The 22,039-nt window shown below is 41.6% G+C and overlaps 2 protein-coding genes across 3 annotated transcripts in view; both read left to right on the top strand.

Moving 5' to 3' along the window:
• Positions 1-18,886, top strand: part of gna12a (guanine nucleotide binding protein (G protein) alpha 12a) — a 36,526-nt gene extending 17,640 nt beyond the window's left edge. The window contains exons 3-6 of one of the 2 annotated variants that reach the window (XM_061719555.1): positions 8,137-8,187; positions 8,287-8,487; positions 10,207-10,413; positions 14,083-18,886. In XM_061719555.1, coding sequence (XP_061575539.1) covers positions 8,137-8,187; positions 8,287-8,487; positions 10,207-10,413; positions 14,083-14,244 — 621 coding nt within the window. In that variant the 3' untranslated portion in view covers positions 14,245-18,886. Of the gene's footprint in view, positions 1-8,136; positions 8,488-10,206; positions 10,414-14,082 lie in introns of both variants that reach the window. The other variant, XM_061719546.1, reaches the window with a different exon arrangement.
• The window catches only part of brat1 (BRCA1-associated ATM activator 1), a 507,632-nt gene that overhangs the window by 409,706 nt on the left and 75,887 nt on the right, over positions 1-22,039 (top strand). The gene's annotated exons all lie outside the window — the stretch shown is intronic.

The raw sequence follows: 22,039 nt of genomic DNA, 5'->3' as shown, positions 1-22,039 counted from the left end.
TGTTGGAAACATTTTAATGGCATACAGAGTCGGTGTGGACTGAATACAGTGAAGCTTAAGAGCTTCTCACGCCTTGCTCTGGTTTTAATGTTGTTTCTCAGGAAGGCGGATGATATTCTTTTTCTTGCAGTCAGCAAATCTCATTATGATCCCAAAACCAGAAATGTATTGAGAAAAAAAAGAAAGGAAAAAAAAATCTTTCTCTTACAGACCTTTCTCTTTGCTCAACATGCGTCAAGGCTGATTTTCCAGCATGCCGTCAGCTGTGTGAGGATCAGAAACGAAGTAGACTTTTCAATACAGATTGACCCTGTTATTAGCATCCTCGAAGTTTTGCCAAATGTACATCATTAGATGCAAATATATATCCCTGAAAACCTATTTAGTCTTTGAATTTAGTCACAAACTGTAAATGTGTTGGTTATCAGCCAAGGTCCGTTTTTATGTGGGGTATGGCCACGCTCTGTAATTTCTAAGTGAATTTCTGGGTGTAATGGATTGAGTTATGACCTTTGCTATGGGTTTTGACACCAATTGCTGCAGTTGGGTGCATCTGGTTTCAAAGCAGGATAATTGCTTCCAGTAGCTGTTTGTGTCAGAGCCACTGCTGCTGCAACAGCTGTATGTGTTGACAAAATGTTTAGAATACTAATACATTTCCTTCATCTCCCGCTGTTGAAAATGTTTCCCAACATGTGGTCTTTTTAATTTTGTTGGCTTAAAACGACAGTGTCCGGCTGTTTCTGTCACCTTTCGTTAATATAAACATATATTTGTGACCTCTTCTTTATGTCTTGTATCTTTAGAAGGATTGCATGAATTAAGAGTGTGTGTCCCAGGGTGGATAAAAAGAGAGTGGAGAGTGCTGGAAAAATATATTAGCTGAAAGAAAAATATACTTGAAGTAACATCAGCCTTTTTCTTTAATAACAAAAGCTAAAATGTCTGCTCTGGAGTAAATGTGCTGAGTTAGATCATCTCCACCTCCCCTTTTTTCTCCTCTCTGAGAGGTTTTCCGGGGATACCGCAGTCAGCTTTTCCCAGGCACAGCTGGAGCTTTGCCACAGGCAACCAAGAGAGAGAGAGGGAGGAAGGATAGAGACTCCAGAGAGAGAGAGAGAGAGAGAGAGAGAGAGAAGGAGTGGTAGAGATAGTGATGGAGGAAAAACAAGCAAGCACATGCAAAAAGTTTGTTTACTTGCAGGGTTGTTTTTTTTCTGTACTCCCACCACACCCAGATAACACAGTTTGATATAGGACATAAACACGAAAACCTCCGACGTTTGACATAAACAAAGCTGTGCATCAAGCTGTGATGGTAAACTGTTACTGGTGTCCCCAGCTCCTCCGCTGCACAGATGTCCTGAATAAATAGGACTTTTTTTTTTTATTTATACAGGAAACGAATGTTGAGGCCTGGAGCCGGTGTAAAGAGGCTGTAATGTTAGCAAGAAGCAGTTGTCCTGTATATGTGGCATGACATTTTGTCTACAGTATGTGTCCCTGCAGTGGGACCTCTGTCACGTCACATTATCGCGATGACTAAAATGTACTTTTCCTTTTAGAGGTGTAATGGAATGTTGCAACTTTGGCTGGGAACACCTCTGCTTCTCGGCACAAAAGCCCAGCAGGGATATAAAGCATGAGCAGGCAGATGAACATCACTGTAGCCTCAGCTATTCACTATTCACCCACAGCTTAGTGCACACACTGTTGATTAGTTGTGGGATGACGGCGAATAAGAAAGTCCGTCTAAAACCCTGATCAAATTTTACACATGACAGATTCTGAGATCTTTGTCTGAGATAATATTGAAAACAAATTGACGCATCAGAAATTATACTTGCAAATACTGTTTGAATATTGTGTTTAGACTGTGGATTCTCATGCGTGTGGTCTCAAGGGAAGGGTACAGTTGCTACAATGTGAGGTCATTACTATAGTCTGCACAGAAAAGATGGGCACAGTCTCCCGATCTAAGAAGAGAAGCCAATTTTGAAGTAGCATAAAAAAGCAGTTTTTATCGTGGCCAGCAGGGGGCAACTCTTCCAGGTACAAGGTGAAGTGTGATTGCAAAAGAAAGTCCATTTGTAAACAGCTCTGCTTCTAACATGATCTCTTGGCTCAGTAACCATTTTTAATGCATTCAGAGTGAAACTGACAAGAAACAAGAGCGTGCTTTTCAGTAGCGATACCTTGTGAGTGACAAACTCCTGTTCAGTGGTATCATGTAATTTCCACAGTTTTCAGTCAAAGTCTCTCTTTGGTTTAAATGTCTGCTAATGAGACTGGTGCAGGAAACCTGAGCAGGCAGAAGGAGAACATACAAACTCCTAACAAGCTAAATTCATACTAGCGTGGTTTCATTTGAGAGCTTTTGCAACTGGCATCCACTTCTTTCCAGCAAGTTTTACCACTGAAAACCGAGAAGTTTGGACCCACCGCAGAACCTGTTTCAGTTTGTAAACCCTGACACTGTAGTCGAGTGCAGATTGGGGGGAAAAAAATGAACCCAAAGCTATTGGAAATGCTGAAATAGCTGCATACATTTCCTTCCTGATTTGTTATTGTTAGTAACTAGAACCCTTCTCTGATTGGCCCAGCCTATATTATATGACCAGAGGATAATAAAAACAGGCAAGCATTAACAACAGTGTAAGAAACCACATGGAGTTAGAATAGCATCTGCTGCTGACTTTGTTGTCCTTTCTATCAGTTTTATACATCTAATTTTCTGCGATGGCCTGCAGGCACACAAGCAAAGGATTTACAGGAGGCAGCCCATTAGAAGAGCAATCTGCAGCAAAGGTTATTTCCAGCAGAGTTTTAATGCTCAGCGAGCACAGATGGGCATGTGAGAGATCTTTTTCCCAACACAGAGAGTTTTTCCACCACGAGCATGGATATGGATTGGTTTCATTTTATAAAACCCATTTTTAAATGAAATCTGGGATTTAAAATAAGAATGCACCAGACCCCAGCGAGAGGTGAAATAATGAACCTTCACAATGTAAGGTGGCAGTGCCAGCCACACTGACTTCACTGCTGCTGCCTCACTCAAATTACAAACATTATATTTTCAAGAGGAGTCCGAACAGATCAAGTATTGAATATACATTCTGGTGCATCCATCCATGAACTTTTATTTATCTGGCTTTGGGTCACAGAGGCAGCAGCCTAAGCACAGAGGCCCAACTCCCTCTCCCCAGCCACCTACTCCAGCTCTTCTGAGTGGATACAAAGGTGTTTCCAGGAAAGCTGATATATATAATCTCTCTCTATCAAGTCCTGGGTGTGCCTAGGAGCCTGCTCCAGGTTAGACATGATTTAAATATCACCCCAGGATAACATTCAGGCGGCATCCTAACTAGATGACCCAACCACCTCAACTGGATCCTGTTATTTACTCCAGTCACTCCTGAGAAACTCGCCCAATCTTTATTCCATCTCTTTGTGCTTGCTTCTTTTGCTGTTTTTACTTTTGTAAACCAAATATGAAAGCATTTTTGGACTGTTCGTTATCTGGGGGTAACCAGTTTTTCCAGTCTTCCTTGACTTCTTAGCACAATGAACAGCTCTGGGTGAAATTATTTCTATTTTGGTAGTTATGTGAAATTATTGAAACGAGAATGATCGCTTAACACCTTCATCAAGATCGAATTCGACTTCATTTATTATTGTAGGACTTCTAGTGAAAGGACTGACAGCCTGTAGTGGCACACCAGTCACACACACACACACACACACACACACACACACACACACACACACACACACACACACACACACACACCTGCTGACACACACTCACTTTGCAGAATGTGAGCTTACTGGGGTCTTTGTTGTAATAAAGCTCCTAATCTACTCATACATGACATGAATGGAGACATTCCTCCTGCCTTATTCAACCATACACACAGACAGAGCCGCACGGTTGCGTACAAGGAGATGTGATTTGTCATTTATTGCCCAACAGAGCTGCATTCTGAGGCACTTTAAGTCAGTTTTTAACTAAATAAAATCAGTTCAATTTAGGTATACCCCAGAATGAATGATCAGATTTATTTCAACAGAGTATGCTTAAGGTGTCTGTGGGACTCATTAGTGTGTTTGTATGTGCACTCACGTGCATGTCTGTGTCTGTCTGCGCCTTTGTTCGCCTATGCCTGTCCCTTCATGTCCGGGAATTCCCCTTTTCCCTCCTAAAAGCCCCTCCTGCTGCCCATGTCCTGCTGAGCCAATCAGAGTCCCTGGCTTTGTGTTTCCTACTGCTGTGACACGACAGGTCAGCGGCGGGGTCATGGCCTCGCATCTAACTTGCACTGGGGTCACGTTTCCTGGTTGTCAAAGCCGACAAGAAGAGTTCTTTCTGGTTGAGGTCAATCAGTAAACGAGAAGCCAAAGTTTGGAAAAAGCTGCTGTCAACAGAGGTTTATTGCACTGTGTGTGTGTGTGTGTGTGTGTGTGTGTGTGTGTGTGTGTGTGTGTGTGTGTGTGTGTGTGTGTGTGTGTGTGTGTGTGTGTGTGTGTGTGTGTGTGTGTGTGAGACATGAGTGCTAGAATGACTTTGTCGCTGGGTTCTGTCTGACTTGCTAGGCTCTCCCTCCCCCATGTCTCTCCGCTGTGTTTTTCACACGCACAGCTGTTTCCTGTCGAATTTAAAAAGAAAGAGAGAGGAAGAGAGGGAATTCATTTTCAGATATTGGACAGAATCAGTTTAATTTCATTTTTGACTTCATAAACATATCGTTTCAGATGAAACCTTGGGTTTTGAGCTGTCGCTTCTGGTAAACCACGTGTACCTACCAGCGTAGTGAGCCGTGCCACCAATGATACCGCTGTGCTACTGTATCATCATGAAACCCCTTTTTCTCTGCTCCGGGCCCCTTGCTTTTTCCATTCATTTTCCAGCAGTATGAAAATCAATTAGCAGCCTCTTAAAACTTACATGAACTGTGTAATCCAGTGAAGTGATGATCAGCGTGCACCTAAAGGCACATTACGGCTTCATGGAGGATAGAAGAGCATTGACAAAAATTAATGCAGGCTTGATTTTCACTGTAATGGATTACACATCTCAGACTAATTGATTTTTATACCACGCAGAACAAAAATGGAATCAAGTGTTGACTGAAATGTCTGGAAAGCTGTATCCGAGATAATAAACTGTGCAGCAGATATTTACAAAATGCCTATAAAACAAACATAAACACTGCAAATACATGGGTGCCCAGTGTGTGCTTCAGTACACGGATGCACATGCTGATTTTAATGTACTGTCCTGATGCTCTGGCCAGACTCACTTGGATCTTGAAAGTCAGGAGATGAAAATGATTGTGCCAGAAGAGACTGAAACAGTGCAGCATGATGTAAGAAATATTCAATAATCCAATTTATTATTTCTCCCTATTCCTGTTTAAAAGTCACGCTGATTGCATTTTGGAATCCAAATGTCAGCCATCGCTTCCATTTCTTTTCTGTCAACTGGTCGTTTCTGCTCTGATACAGGGGAACCCATGAATTCATCAGACTTTCAGCAGCTCAGACCTTCTTTCTTTGCCATTCGGCATGTTCTAGTTGCTGATGTTGTGGGTGGGTTTGGTTTGGTTTGGTGGGTTCTTTTTTTGTGTTTTCTTTGGTAACTGTTGAAAAGTAGAACCATCTGTAAGCACAACCGATCCTCGGGGCTTTTACTGGAATATGATAATCAGCTGCAGTTGGTCACTTAACTTTGTCAGCATGCAGAATATAATTATCTTTGTCCGTCAGTGACGATGCAAAATTGAATAAGGGAAACATTTTAAACTTTAAAGCCTTTGAGTCAGCACTTTCAATGTAAATAAATGCAAATTCTGACATTTACTTGTTGACAGTTTTTCCTCTACTAAAAACATCCCTTGACAAACATCCCAGCCTGCTTACCAATCCGATCAGCATTCACAACACTGGACTGGAGCCACAGCTTGTGATGCTTCTTTGTGAAAGATTCCTCGGTTTATTCGGTATATTTTGGCGCTTTTACAAATATATTGTTATTAAACTCTGAACCGTTTACTTCTTATAGGAAACTGGTTCAAATGGTTAAGAGCAACCCAGGATCTACTAAAGAACTGGTTTATGACCAGAAGCTGCTGGAACATCAGTGATGCTGAATGCAGTCCATCAAAATTTTACCTCACTGTGGACTCAAAACCTGCAGTTTAGGAAAAAAAAGCTCCTTATTTGACTGACGTTTGAATTTTTGCAATAAAGAAACAAAGAAAAAGCCTTTTTTGAAGAATGTTTGATGCCCTAATGCGAGTGCTACGTTTATATGTCAAGTATATACCCTTGACAGCCACAGCCTAACTATGGTTGGCACGGGTGACAGTAGATGAAAGCTATGGCTGTTATGTATCAGTTATGTAATGCAGGGTTTACTCATACAGAATATACCCATTTAATTATTAGTCAGCTTGAACATACCCACCTCTAAACGCCACGTACATCCCAGTCGTAGGATGCAGAGTAGGCTGGGCCGTTGCTCACTGAGGTCACCTGTGGTGAGCATGCCCTTTTGTGTTTTCTGAAATTATAAAAGATAATAAAATACAGTCTTTTTTGGTATGTCATATGAATAAAATTTATTAGGAAAGATTAAGTGAACTATCCAAGCTAAATTTTGTTTTTAGAATTACAAAGAACCTCATGATGCCACAGCTAATGAGATGTTCCAAGAAACAAATTAATAAAGAGCCTGCTGTCCTCCAGGCGTGCAAGGTGAGAGAACAGTTTTATAATTTCCATGTGACGATGTTCTAACCAACGACAATTAGTTCACTATTAATGCATAATTATATTGTTCCTCCTACAGTTTATGGACTTATACTGACAGGCTGCATTTTATTTAATAATGAACCTTACTCCCTAAAGTCAGATGGCAGAAATGAAGTAACAGCGGGCTAATATCACTGACTGACCAGTGAAGTAAATAAGGCAGAATTGACATACGTGCCTCTGCCCTTTGTCAGGCAGGTCATTAAAATCAATTCCTATAAATTAAGAGTATGACCATTTCTCCAGCAACTAATAACAAATTAGGTTAGCATCATTTTCTGGACCTGTTTTGATGTCAGTTAAACTGGTAGATTGGAGATAAACGGATGAAGAAGGATAAAGACCCTTAAAAAACTTGAACCGTCAGCTGGATACAAGCGACTGATTTTAACAGGACAATGCTGGTAGGAAGGATGGATTACAGCTAACGGTGAACTTTTGCGATGACTTCTCTAAAATCCTGACCTCAAAAATGTGGACTCCACCTGAAAGTCAAGCCTGTGCGAGGAAAAGAAACAACACATTTGATTTAATTTTACCAATTCCACCAAGAAGTTGAGATTTGTGTCCCCTGTGAGTGTACATGACCTTCAAACCAGAACTAAAAGTCCGATATTTAATCTCCCTGTTTCCACCAGCTCCCAAAAGTGAACATTTCTGCTCAGCTGCTAAATCTCCCACTCTGTTCCCCAGCTTGCTGACTATCTGCGGGTTACGTACATCACATTTTTGTGGCTGAAAACAGGATAGAGCTGATAAAAGTAGCGTTTGAGAGTTTTTAAACCAAAACAATGAGCCCATGGAAGTCAAAACGCCGGCTGAGCCGGAGGAGAACTACAGTATCTGCTGATAATTCCCTGCGGCATTGAAACAGCGAGTGCTCATTTCAGATTACGCATCACTACTGTATTATAGCCATGTATAATGGGAAAAGACTGACCAAAGCAGCTCTGGTGTAGTTAATAGAGCCATGTAAAAGAAAGCCTATTGTGTACAGTATAAGGAAAGGTGATGGTTCTTGATCAGTTCAGGTTTCAGTTGTAGATTAAGAAGTGAGCACTACTGAAATGTGATGTGATTATGGTCGGTCACATGATCGCCGTCTGTCGTTACATCGATTGATGCCAGCTATTATTTAATCAAAAGGCACATATTTTCTGAAATGACCAAGTATGAAATAAATTTAATCGGTCTAATAACCGGACTAAGGGCTTTAATTTCATCATTAGGACTATTTATGTTTTCCTGATGTTTAATAAGATGAATGGACTGTTTTACATGTTGGGACAATTATTTGCTTTCTCTTTTCTTTGTCTACAGAGTGAGTCAGTCAAATACTTCCTGGATAACTTGGATCGTATTGGACAACTGGTGAGTCTCATTGAGGCTCTTGTATTTTCTTTCCTTGTTTTATTTTTTTGGTGTTGTTTTTTCCCAGCTTGTAAGAAAATGTGTTTCTCCTTTTCTCAGAGCTACATTCCCAGCAGGCAGGACATTTTGTTTGCGAGGAAGGCGACTAAAGGGATTGTCGAACACGACTTTGTCATCAAAAAGATTCCTTTCAAGATGGTGGATGTTGGCGGTCAAAGGTCCCAGAGGCAGAAGTGGTTTCAGTGCTTCGACGGGATCACGTCCATACTCTTCATGGTGTCTTCATCAGAGTACGACCAGGTACATGTGTATTAAAATTACACAATAATGGCAATGATAAGGGGCCTCATTTATAAAAGAGTGCATAGGATTCATACTAAAAGTGTACGTGTGCTCAAAAGCCGAATATGGCGTGCGCACAAAAAAATCCTAATTTATAAAACCGTGTGCACGCACATCTGCACGCAATGTTTGCTTTATAAATCACAGTCCAGCTGGAAGGTTGCGCATGTGAATTCGCCTCATACCCCGCCCTCTACACGCCCACTTTTTACCATCAATGGGCAATGCAAAGTAGTTCATGACTGTATTTGCATATAAATGAGCCTGCTGAGCTTGCACAGCGGCCTCCTGCAGTCTGTTTCTGTTGTGCGTCAGGATGAATGAGATGTGTCCAGCCGGGCAACCGTGCCACTAAATTTCACGGAGACTGAGATCGAGATGTTGTGGATGAGGTGGAGACCAGGAAAACGACATTATTTGGTGGTCACAGTAGTAAAAAGTGATTGCCTGCCAGAATCTGATTTCTGGCAGCGGGAGCACGCACAGCAGCCCGTTGAGCGATAGCGCTAAAACGTCAGATTTTCAGATTATGAAGCTCAAGAATGTGATCAAGTCATATTTAGGCAGAAACAACTTTTCATTAACTGTATTTGGCCTTCAATCAATTTTTGGCAGGTGAAAATACCCATTTTCAGGGGAGAAATCAGATTCTGGCAGGCAATCTCTTTTTGACACGACACCGGCACGGCGTGTCCTGCACCGCGGATAGACCACGCTTCCACATAGACATCAACATTTATCTATGTGGAAGCGTGATCTGACGGGGTATTTTCATCTGTCAAATCATCCTACCTGCCAATATCTATGTGGAAGCGTGATTTGACGTTTTTTTTTCTTCCACCAAAGCGTCGTACACATAGATCTATGTGAAGCACATTCTGACTTCCTGCTGTTAAATTGTCTATTTGCATGAAAAAGCCTTTGAAAAAAAATAAACTGAGATAAAAAAAAACGGGGATCGTACGGTAGTATTTTCTGCCGAGGTAGGACACCTCGGCAGAACACCGGCTTGGGTGTACATGGATCTATAAGTCTGATATGTGATGACATTAAAAGTATGACATGAATCTGGCTTCATTTCACCACCTCACCGCCTGCGTCGCCAGTTCCCCATATCTTCAAAATGTTCATGCGCGAGGGTCAGGGTTGGCTTAACGATACACACATTTTTCGGTTCGTTTTCTTTAAATCCCAACCTTTGCGTAGAAGGAAGTGTGCGCATCTTTCAAGCCCTGTTTTGTGCGCAAGCAAGTTTTATAAATGAGGCCCTTTTAAAACACAGTTACACAGCAAGGCAAACATCTGAAGAACAGATAAATAAGAGAGTGAAAGAAATAAAATCCATGATTTATAGACCTGTTCAGTTAATAGCACTGCTGGCTTTAGTTCCTCCTATGTCAGAGTTTGGGATCATTATATAATGCTTGTGCCGAGAGCATTTTCAGCAGTCTTACGCGGTCTCTTGACTGTCTGAGTTATGAAATGGACAAGAGGGAGACGCAACATCAGAGGTTCATACAAAGGTGTCTTTGTGGTACGCTGAGGAAACTTTATTGTTCCCACAGATCAGATCAATGGTCATATGATAGCAACTGAATCCTTAATTGCTTCAGAGATGAGACCTGGAAAAAAAAGAGAAGAAAAACAAACAATAACGTTGAGTATGTGTTGTTCCAGGTCCTGATGGAGGACCGCAGGACAAACCGTCTGGTGGAGAGCATGAACATTTTTGAGACCATCGTCAACAACAAGCTCTTCTTGAACGTTTCCATCATCCTCTTTCTCAACAAAACAGACCTGCTGGTGGAGAAGATTCGTAGGGTAGACATCCGCAAGAACTTTCCCGAGTTCAGAGGGGACCCGCGCAGGCTAGAGGACGTACAGGTACACGGACGCTTTTCACGTCAAACCAGAGAGTAAATGACATCTGAAGAACCACTCTGCCGTCAACTCACACACGAATGGGTTCATCCTAAAACAAAAAAGGAAAAAAGAAAAAGAAAAAATGCTAATAAGTATACCCAGATTGTTAAATTATTATTAATGTCAGTTAGCGGGGGGGGGGGGGGGGACAGGACCTGTTCAGATGTTGTGCTGACATTATGGGTAATTATATCGCAAGCGGACAATGCTGAATTACAGTAAAGCGAGAACATAAACACAAACACATGAACAGGCTTTGGACATGATGAGTCCTCATTCAGAGACATAGATATTTTATTTTATTTTATTTTATTTTATTTTATTTTATTTTGTTAGTTTGCACTCAATAAAAGTAACACTTACAATCCTAATAGTAAAACAAATGTGATAGGAGAGGTCAAAAAGCCAACAGGCGTATACACCAGACCTCCCCACAATTTAGGAAGTAAAACAGTACAAAAAAAAAAAAAAACACAACAAGACGAAAACTTTAAACAAAAAAAAAAGAAGGTCAGACTACATAATTACAGATCAACACACACACAAACACACACACACACACACACACACACACACACACACACACACACACACACACACACAAAAACCCTAAAAGATACAGATACAAATGTGCCCTGACCCACTTTAAAGGACTACTTACTAATCTGACGCGACACAACATGTGACGTCAGTTACTCTCTGCAAAACGTCAGTTACATCTATGCAAACGTCAGTTACGTCACTGCAAACGTCAGTTACTCTATGCAAACGTCAGTTACGTCACTGCAAACGTCAGTTACATCTATGCAAACGTCAGTTACATCACTGCAAACGTCAGTTACATCTATGCAAACGTCAGTTACGTCACTGCAAACGTCAGTTATTCTATGCAAACGTCAGTTACATCACTGCAAACGTCAGTTATTCTATGCAAACGTCAGTTACGTCACTGCAAACGTCAGTTACGTCACTGCAAACGTCAGTTACATCTATGCAAACGTCAGTTACATCACTGCAAACGTCAGTTACTCTATGCAAACGTCAGTTACGTCACTGCAAACGTCAGTTACGTCACTGCAAACGTCAGTTACTCTATGCAAACGTCAGTTACATCTATGCAAACGTCAGTTACGTCACTGCAAACATCAGTTACTCTATGTTACATGTCGCATTCGGGTTCCTGGTTAGAGTCTCAGCTGACTTTCTCTGTGCTCGCGTGTTCTTTGTTTGCATGGCTGCATTCTGCATTCTGGCTTCCCTCCACAATTCAACATCCAATCATTCCTGTTGGTCCAAGGATTTAACTTCTATAGGTTTTACCTATGAAAGATTGGGAGTTTGTATGTCATGACACACTGAAACCATGGATATGTCACATATAGTAGTCTTTTATGAGCATGCATACGCTGTTAAGTTGTACATATCTGGAAACTGTGGCGAGAGCAGTCAAAAACACTCCCACCACTCTCTTCACCCCCAATTGTAGCCCTTTACAAGTCTTAGAAATAATAAAATACACTTAAATATACCACTACACCATTATTTAATGACTGTAAATTAAGCATAAAATGTATTAAAATTAAGTGCAGGAGGAATGTGTGGAAAAAAGGTCCACTCTTCGTGCTTCCACAAGAATGGAGGGATTAAGTAGCAGCCAAGTACTGCTAATCAAATGCACTTTATTAATTTGGTTATCAGCCACTGATCCAACAGTGTTCCAACCTCTATAAAAGCAGAACATTTGGCAGTTTTCTGGTTTGGATTTTTAGTCCGTGTCAACACAATGCCAAGGAACAAAATGAGCATCAACAAGCTTCGATGAGCAATCGTTGGCGTCCATTAATCCAGGAAGGGTCGTAAAGCAATTTCCCGAACAAGTGTAAAACATTCAAGAGAGATGCCAATCTTCCTAAAAGTGGTTAGCTCAGATTGTGCAACATTTTGAGAGGATTTCACAAAAACTGAAGAAGTACGTGTCAGAATTTACAAACTGCAGTTAAGATGTTAAATATTTAAGTTTGTGACAGTACAATTCAGAAAGGACTGCACCAGTATAACTTGTTTGGAAGGATTTCCTGGAGAAATCCTCTTCTCTGGAAAGAATATGGCAGAAAAGCTTAGGTTTGCAAATGTTGCATCTGAACAAACCGCATGACCTCTGGGAGAGCATCATTGGGGCAGACAAGACAGTAATGGAGACATTTAGTCATTATTCACAGTGCCACATTTGGGGGAAATCAAGCAATTCAAATACTACCCACAGCCTTTGCATGGGGGTGAAAGGATGATGATTTTGGCTTATTTTGATTGTATGCTCCTTTTTTCTTCTCTTATAGCACATCTGTTCAATTATAATAATGACAGAAATTATGAGTTACACATGTGGACACATTTGTTGATACCCTTCTTTTGAAAAAAACTAAACAAAAGTCCACTAAAATACTTTGAGATTGACAAAAGTAGCAACAAATAATAATCAAATGAAAATGCAAGAGGAAGAGAAATATTGATAACAAATTGAAGAGATGGATGATAGGAACGTAAACCCAAACAACCTAGAACAATTTCCAAAGAGATTCAAGGTGAACTTGAAGGCGAAGGCGCATCAGTGTCAGGTCACACCATCTGTCACCTTTTGGGCCAAAGTTCACGACTAAGGAAGATTCCACTGTTAAAAGAAAAAATGTAAAAACAAGAAAGATTGTAATTCATCAAAATGCGTCCAGACAGGCTGCACAACTAAGAGGAGAGTGTTCTCAGTACAGATGAGACAGAACTGTTCTGGTGCTGCTTTGCTGCATCTGGCACAGCTTTTCTTACATCTGTGCAGGTACAGTGAAATCAAAGTATTCTGACGCGAAACGCGCTGGCCAGTGTCAGAAAGCTGGGTCTCAGTCGCAGGTCATGGGTCCTCCTGCAGGATAATGACCCAAAACACAGAAACCCAAAACAGCCAAGAACGACTGAGAAAAAAATACTGGACTATTCAGAAGCGTCCATCTATGTGCACTGATCTGTATCCTATTGGACATCTGAGGGAATATCTGAAAAATTGAGTTTGGAGAAGGAATCCTTAAAAAACTTAGATACGTGGAGCAGTTTGCTCACGAGGAGCGGGCCAAAGTACCTGTCTGCAGGTGCAGAAGTCTCACTCGCTTACAGAAATCCCTCAATGACAGTGACCTCCTCAAAAGGTTGCGCCACAAAATATGAAGTTGAGGATATTTGTTCTTATAAATGATTGTTTTGAACCACAATTCAAAAGTAATGTCTGATTTTCATTAGTCAGTGTTGAGCATTCCACTATTTATTAAAGCTACCAACAATTTGTCCACGTGTATAGTTAATGTCAATGAACGCATCTACAACATCCGTCGACCTCTTGATGTCTGGTTTGTTGTTTGGCAGACGGCTCAGTGTGTGAAACGTAGACCTATTTTCATTCAGAGCAGGTACCTGAGATCCGACCGTGAGTTTGACGCTGATAAGAGGAAAGCTGTCAAGGATGATGACTGTATTCCCTTTCAATCCATATTACGTTTTCAAACCTGTTTCAAGGAGAGGCGAGCCACTTGTGATATACATGTATATACAAACACAGACTCACTGTCTCTGCTCTGCTTTTTCCAGACATTCCTGGTGCAGTCATTCAGTCGTAAGAGGAGGAACCGGGGCAAGCCACTTTTCCACCACTTCACTACTGCGGTAGATACAGAAAATATCCGCTTTGTCTTTCACGCCGTCAAGGACACCATTCTGCAAGAAAATCTTAAAGATATCATGCTGCAGTGACTTCTCACACAGATGACGGCTTGTCTGACTGTAACTGTGAAAGCAGCCGTGGATCTGGGCTTAGAGGACATCTGAGAGGCTCTGACGCTGCAGCCTGAGCGGGTATATTAACACTGGCACATGGAAAAGTCAGCTGACCCACACAATGAAACTAACTTAACTCTGAACCTGTGGAGCCATGAGGGGACTCTGGACCTGTCAATCAATGTTGGCCAATGTGGAGTCCCTGCATTTAACCTGTGTAAATGAGGCTGCTCTGGAACGAGAGTCACAATATAGAGGAAAAGCACCTGCAATATGGCATAAGCACTGAAAGTGTTATTCCTCTTCTGTACATAAGACTCATGACGACCGAGTCACTAAACTGGGTCGGACTGCTGCCTCTTGCAATGTAGCAGAAGCCGTACGAGCAAGAAGCAGGAGGGACAGAGCGCGGAGGCAGAACAAGGAAGAGAGACAGAACGAAAGTTGAGAGCGAGTTGAAAAATGCCTTGTTTTAAAGTACATGTGACGGGGGAGAGGGGTGAGGGCTTGGGCCCAATCTGGTCATATGCCGTGTTATGTGATAAGGTTGCACAAGTGTTCTTGTCAATGAACTCCAGCAGAAGGAAGAGGCGAAGCTCTCTTATGACCCCTCTTCTCAGCTCTGCAGTCGTTTCGTTCCTCTTCTTGTATTCTTTTATCGCTGCCATCGTATAAGTGATGAACAGCTGCAGAGAACTAGTCTTATTAACCCGCTCTCTCCCTATCTCTTGTACTTTCCCTCTCCCATCCAGCACAATAGACAGATTGTTCATGTCCTCCCCTCCTCACCAGAAACAGCAGACAGTCAAATTAGAGACCCATCTTTGTTCGAAGACAAACACAGACATGACTCTTGGTTGTGCATCACTTATGGTTCATCTCTTACCCCCCCCACCATCACCACAACCACCACCACCACACACACACACCCCAATGTCTTTCCTTGTGTTCTCCTTTACACTCTTCCCACGGTTCACTAATAGAAGCACCAAAGTAACATAAACTGAGACATATTGTAAGTATTTACTCCATATTTTTACCATATGATTCCCATCCCTGTTCTTTTTTGTAAACACAGGGAGCAGCAGAAAGTGATGGGGTAGTTGAACCTTGGCAGCAGTCACTTCGGGAAGCACCGCTGGATAAAACAAACAAAAAAAAAACATTGAAATAGTAACGAGCACACTGAAGTCAGATCTAACAAAGTCACTGCGGCAAGTTTTGATGTTATTTTCCTTTACTGGCATGCATTTTCTTAACTATTTCCTGTAAGAATCTTTAAAAAAAACAACATTTATGTTGACAGTAAAAGGAAAATAGCCAACTCCCACATGTACGTCTTTGATGTTTCCTTGCAACGAGAGCTCTGCCCACAAGCAGCCCAAGTGTCACAGACCAGTTTTAGTTCCAAACAGAGACAAAATCTTCTTCCCTGCACTTCTTCAGGGTCACCAGTATTACAGCTGCCGAGCTAGAAGTATGTCGGATAAGTGGAAGACTGATAACCGGCTGCCACCTACATTGTCTTAAGAGACTACTTAAAAATCTCAACAGTCTTCCAGCTGCTCTCAAGAGTTCCCTTGGTGAAATAATATTTAACAGAAAGCATGAACTCTGAACATGTGGACGGTTGCAGCATCTTCAAGTCCCACTGATCAGTGTCTTTTGTATTAACAATATGAGAAAGTTGCTTCTTACCGTTTGTTTACTTGACTCTCACTTTTTACAAAAAAATAGCACCCAGTGTCACCAAACACGAAAACAGAAAGTTGCCAGTTTAACTAGGGAGAAAATCTTATCTGGAGATTAAGTCTAAAAGCTGATTCAAAAGCAGGGGTGAATATTGGATTAACCTCCAGCAAGTAGCAGCGTCACAGATTTTTAGACTAATATTTTCAGTATTTTCCCACCTGAATGCTTTCAAAGGCTTCCGTGTGTTTGGTGTCGCCATCCCAGTGCCCTGTGCCAATCAATTATGTAAAAAAATGGGGCAAACTGCCTTTTAAATATGAAACAAGAGTCATCTTGATTATTTTTATATTGTATATCGCTGGTAATTATAGCTTCATGCAGTCATGGACATTAATTTTCAACCATCATTGCCCTTGTCTGACATTACCGCTGCTGACACCAGGAGCGGTGACATGAGCTCATATTTTCAGTACTGTGTCTGGCTGCCTAGAAAAAATGATAATTCAATGTTGCTTTGAAGACTAAATTAGTTATGAGACACTCAAACTATTTGCAGCTGTGTTTGTCTGTTTCACTAGAGAGCTGTACTGGTCCTGTGGCGTCACACAAACCGGTTGCTGCTATAGATCCTTGCAGTTTAACGTGTTGTGCACTGATTAATGGCGGTTAAACTGTCAACCAGAACGTCTGCAAACTTGCTCTGTTACGTTTATGTTAATCAATGCTGTATCCAGGTTACTTCCTCCCTAAAAATCAGACATTCAAATGTTCAAATGAATCGCTGGAATGTAATTAAACCGTTTACCGGTAGTTGATTCCCAGTGTTTGCCTGATTGGCATTTGGGTGGACCACATTTCCCACCCCGCATGTTCAGTCCGCGTGGCCTTGGGGAGAATGAGGAGAACCATGAACACTTCCACATGCCTTTACTATTATACTTTGTTAATATGTATGTGTCTGTGTTGATTGTGACATTTTACATGTTCATACTTCCTGTACATTGAATACTGTAAGTATCTGACTGACACTGTGTGTACACCGACATTAAAAACGCCACTCTAACGCCTCGTTTCCACTTGCTCCTGTGCACTCGTGTGATACGTCAACGAGTCCATTCATTCCTACTAAACTTCAGCAATCATGAGTTATGAAACTTTTTCGGATCGGCATTTGCCTCTAGAGCACTGAATAACTTTGAGATGTGAGGTGGATTTCAGAACATATCCAGCATTATCTAGCATGCTGGAGTCCACGTCCCTTATTTCATAATTGCAAAACTCCACTTTCTGGTAATTTTTGGAGCAATTTTTCCCTCACGCACGTTCAAAGATCTCAAAATGTGCAGTGGATTTCAGAGTGAACACATGCGCTGTACGAGCATCAGTGTTGCCAGAAACCCAAAACCAACTTATCATACAGAGAGCCCCAAATTATCTGCCGACAAACTTCTCTCTTTTTTGACCAATCAGTGGAATTGTACCGACAACTGTACGATATTATAAAATAAGTTTATTCTCCATGGTAGCAACATTAGCATTGTTTTTATTAAAATATTAATATTATTCACATAAGAATTGTTCTTCTTTGTGATGAACACGAGGGGAAGTTTGTGCTGGAATGCAAGTGGAAACGAGGCATGACAGTATCGCTGTAGCTGGTGTGTTGCTGTGACATTTGCCGTTAACTAACCTACCTTGTCCACTCACGAGTTTTAAATGTCTTTTGTTTTATTTTATTTTTTTTAATTTGTGTCATTGCACTGGATGTGTCTTGAGAGAAGATGACCAGAAAGGAAAAAGAAAAAAATGTGTGGGAAAGAAGAAGGCAATGAAACAAATGAGCAGGCACAGACTCTGAGAGGCAAACAGGAAGAAAAGTGGGAGGTCATCTGCTTTTGTTTTTGTGTTTTCCAGTGCCTTGCCTCTGTTCTCCGTGTTGAAATACACTGCCGTTTGCTGACACGCTGTTTCTTTATTTTCTCAGTGTGAACGTCAGAGTGTGTTTGAATGCGCATGTGGCAGAGCAAGAGGTCAAGACCCTCTGAGCTGGAAAAGTGAGGAATGGCAGAAAGATTAGCAGCGTGGAGGGGAAGTGGGTGGCCGAGGGTTTTGGGAAATGTTTTTAGTCTGTGAAGGAGAAACAAAATTCAAATATGCTTTTCTTATTTCCCAGGGAAGTTTAGTCTTTATGAACACAAGGAGAGCTTTCTTGCAAACTGAAATGAGGCTCCTGATAAGTAACATCATACTGATGTACAGCTGAGGTGAACAGTCGGCCCCTCGTTCCACATAATGTAATATGAAGCTCATCGGAGAGCGCTGTCAGGTCCCTGGGCATGAGAGCAAAGCCGAAGTCGGGCAATATCTATGTAACCCAGCAGAGTCTGACCTTTGCTTTGGCTTTTAATCAGAAGAGCTCTGCTACATAACAGCCTCCACGTCTCAAGAGAGAGGGAGGGGGTCCAGAAACAACCAGACCAGAGTTTTACTGTTGTTTTAGAAATCACTGGTCAACATAGATTTATTTACACAAGATGTGAGCAGAATGTAATTTAAGGTCTACACATGTACGCTGCAGACACTCGTGTGACAGCCTACCAGATCTCTGGCAGCCAAAAAAAAAGAAAGGAGTAGAAGAAACGTGACCTTGTGAAAGTGTAGGCGCAGACTGGGGGAGGGACAGACAAAGGGAGGAAGAGCGAATACAAGAAAAAGTAAGAGGATGGAGGGAGGGAGGGAGGAGGGGGAGGAGGTTATGTTTCCTCTGAGTCCACTTCCTGTCCCGATCCCAAAATGGAGCGACTGAAAGAACGACATCCCTCTGCCCCCCCACACACACGCATGCACGCAAACACACACACACAAACACACACACACACACACACACACACACACACACACACACACACACACACACACACACCCACATCAGAGAAACCCAAACCAGCCTCCTGCAGTATCCTACAAAGGAGGAAAAAGCAGGAAGCAGAAAAAATCTCTCCCCAGTGGTCTCTGCAACACAAGGAAGCATTGGTTTACAGAGACAGGGAGGCGCTTGACACTTTGTCCTCAAGTTGCACTCCAACATGCATGATTTATATGTAACCTATGCAGTTTGATTATTTGTATAATTTATTTGTACGTGCCAAGCTCAGTACCAAAACGCTCAAGTAAGATGTTATAACAGTTCATTGCTACTCTGAAGTGGTTTATTCGTAAACACAACTTCAGTCTTGAAGAGCACAACAACGTTCATTTTGTAACATAATCGTGTAAATGCCAAAATTGTTCTTCTCTGCAAATGTTCATGTCCCATGTTTTCTATCACTGTTTTCGAGTATAAAACTGTGCAAAAAATATTTAATAAATATCAAAATGCAAAATATCTGAGATAAAATCCCTTTTAGTCTTTGCTGAACATTTTTGCATTGAATTTTATCACTTTAAAGCATCCAGGACAACACCAATATTTTTCAACTCGGGGAAAAGCTGGTTCGGTTTCCAGAAAACAATAGATCAAAGCTATTACTGTATAATTAACAAAGTTTTTCTTTTTTTTAAACTAGCTGTGGGTGTACAGACACATGTGCTTATGACTTTTTTGTGGTCGTCATGGCAGCTGCACATCTAAGGGGTTAATAAATCACTGACATCAACCCTCACAGTTCAGTTAGATTCACCCTGAGGTTCACGGATCCTAATTTCACACACTCTGCCCTGGCACTGTGAGTACATCCATAACAAAAATACATCTGATATTCCCTTTTACTTTGGAAAAACTTTCTCTCATAAAGTGAGCCTGGAGCTCCTCCCATTCACAGCCACTTCCACCGGTATAGAACGTACCGAACCAATCCCAACAGGGAGAGGGCTGGGCCTGCTGCAGTGGCTCACACAGGAGCAGCAGGGGCTCCTATTCAAAACAACCAACACATACCGGTACTTGGTTTCTCTCATTGGTTGTTTGCCTATCCAATGGCATCCAGAGGCAGTTTCTCCTGGGTCTGTTAATGCTGCTGCCTGGAAATCAAAATTGAATCCAGAGGAACAGAACTTTATTCTTCGTATCAAAGAGGAAAATAATTAGGTGTCTGGCCAGGCTACTGCTGCACTTGATCAAGTAAGTTGTGCCAGACACCCCAGAAAGTGACTTTTATGGACCGCAGGCCATCTTGGAAACCTTAGCATTCCCTTGATAAAACATCCTACCAACCATTTATAAAGGTCCAACCGAGCACTACAAACATAATTTATCAGCTGAAGCTATAATCAAAACCTGGCAAAACACTTGCAGCAAGGCTGCAGTGAGTGCATCATACAGTATCCACAAAGATTTAGCCCCTCTCTTCAGACCCCAACATACAAAGAACTGGCTTAACTTTAGTCACTGAGCTTTCATCAACCACATTTTAATTGTCACCCTGATTATGTTGTGTCCTACATTACAGACAATGATGTTTCAGTAAAGTCTCTAAACAAGTTTGATCTCACACATTTATCTGTTGTCTGCGGATGAGCGTGTGTGTGTGTGTGGGCGGGTTTGAGTGGTTATTCGGCTGCATGTGTGTGAGTAAGTTTGGTCTCATGATTCTGGTTAAGCTGATGTTTCCCTAAGGCTGTTTTGATTGGACCTACAGCTGAACTCTGATATTTCATAATGAGCAGAGTCCACACACACACACATGCGCACACACACACACGCACGCACGCACACGCACGCACACGCACGCACGCACGCACGCACACACGCGCACACACACACACAAGGGCTGGCCAAACGACTGAATCATACAGTGAACTATAAACAACTAGTGTCTCATTAGCTGATGATTTGGCCATGACCCTGGGCGTCATCATCATTAAAACACTCATGTTTTAGGTTCACAGTGACAGTGGAATGAACTTTTGTCTGACATCTTATCTGCTAGGCAGGATGTTTTCATGTGCCTCATCTAAATTATGGAGGGATAAATGCAAGAAAAGACACAAACTCACGTGTTTTAATTATAACTACATCTAAAAATACACATATGGACCAACTCGTACCTTTAAAGCCCATCAGTTATTGATTATTCAGCCTTATGCTCAGCTGTTAAAGAAGAAAAGTGAAGTGAGGGGGGGTAAGGGAAAAGGATACTCTGAGCAGATGTCTCCCTCTACAGGCACTAAAAAAGTGATGCAATAATTTATGCAGGAAACTTTTTAGTGCTTGTCTTTTATCCTGCACTCAATTTCCAGGAGGCAGACAAATCACAACTCAAGTGTACCATAAAAATACAGTGTTCACTGTTTGCAAACTGAATAATCCTCAAGGTGAGGGATGTCAGATTAGCCAGAACACATCTTTAAACGTTTAATCAGCTCTGGAGCAGGCTTCTCTGGACAGCTGACACTCAGACCTTTACCAGAATGTCAGGAAGGAGAAAGTATGGAAAGGCTTTAGGCCTAAAACACACAACATCTTCTGTAAGACAACGATGCAACGCAATTACTGTCAATTCCAATTAAACTGAATGTAGGCTACTGTATTATAGTGACATATATGACAGAGGCCTGAATAAAGCTGGCGCACATAGGGATGTTGTGGATTGTACAGAGCTTCACTGAATGGGATGAAAAGTTGCACTTCCCTCAGATGCAATTTCCTCTGACTTCTTGCAGTCAAAAAAAATAAATAAAAAAGACAGAAAAATGTGACAAAGAATCTGGTTAATTTTCAAAATACACATGGACACATAGACTTATATTTACCTGCAGAGGCAGTGACAAATACAACTGGGAAGGTTTCAACCACATTAGAGGAGCGGTTCATCTCAGGAGTAAAAAAAAAAAAAAAGTTTTAATGATTTATTTCATATGTATAGAAGCACAAGGGCCAGGACTTTATCAGAGCAGATTACTACGCAATTCTTAAATTGTCTGAAAACCTTCTGGCAAATTTGTAATCTCACGGATTCAGCCAAGCGGTGAACGCTCTGAAGCTCTCCCAGGAAAACTGCAGCGAGGTCGCACCGCGGTGCCTCCACGCCGACGGGGACCACGGCCTTCAACCGGAACAAAACTGACATCCCACTTTGGC

This window comes from Cololabis saira, chromosome 1 (assembly GCF_033807715.1).
Source record: "Cololabis saira isolate AMF1-May2022 chromosome 1, fColSai1.1, whole genome shotgun sequence".
NCBI classification, from domain to species: domain Eukaryota; kingdom Metazoa; phylum Chordata; class Actinopteri; order Beloniformes; family Belonidae; genus Cololabis; species Cololabis saira.
Note: the sequence above shows the minus strand (reverse complement) of the source record. Positions and strands in the feature narration are given on the sequence as shown.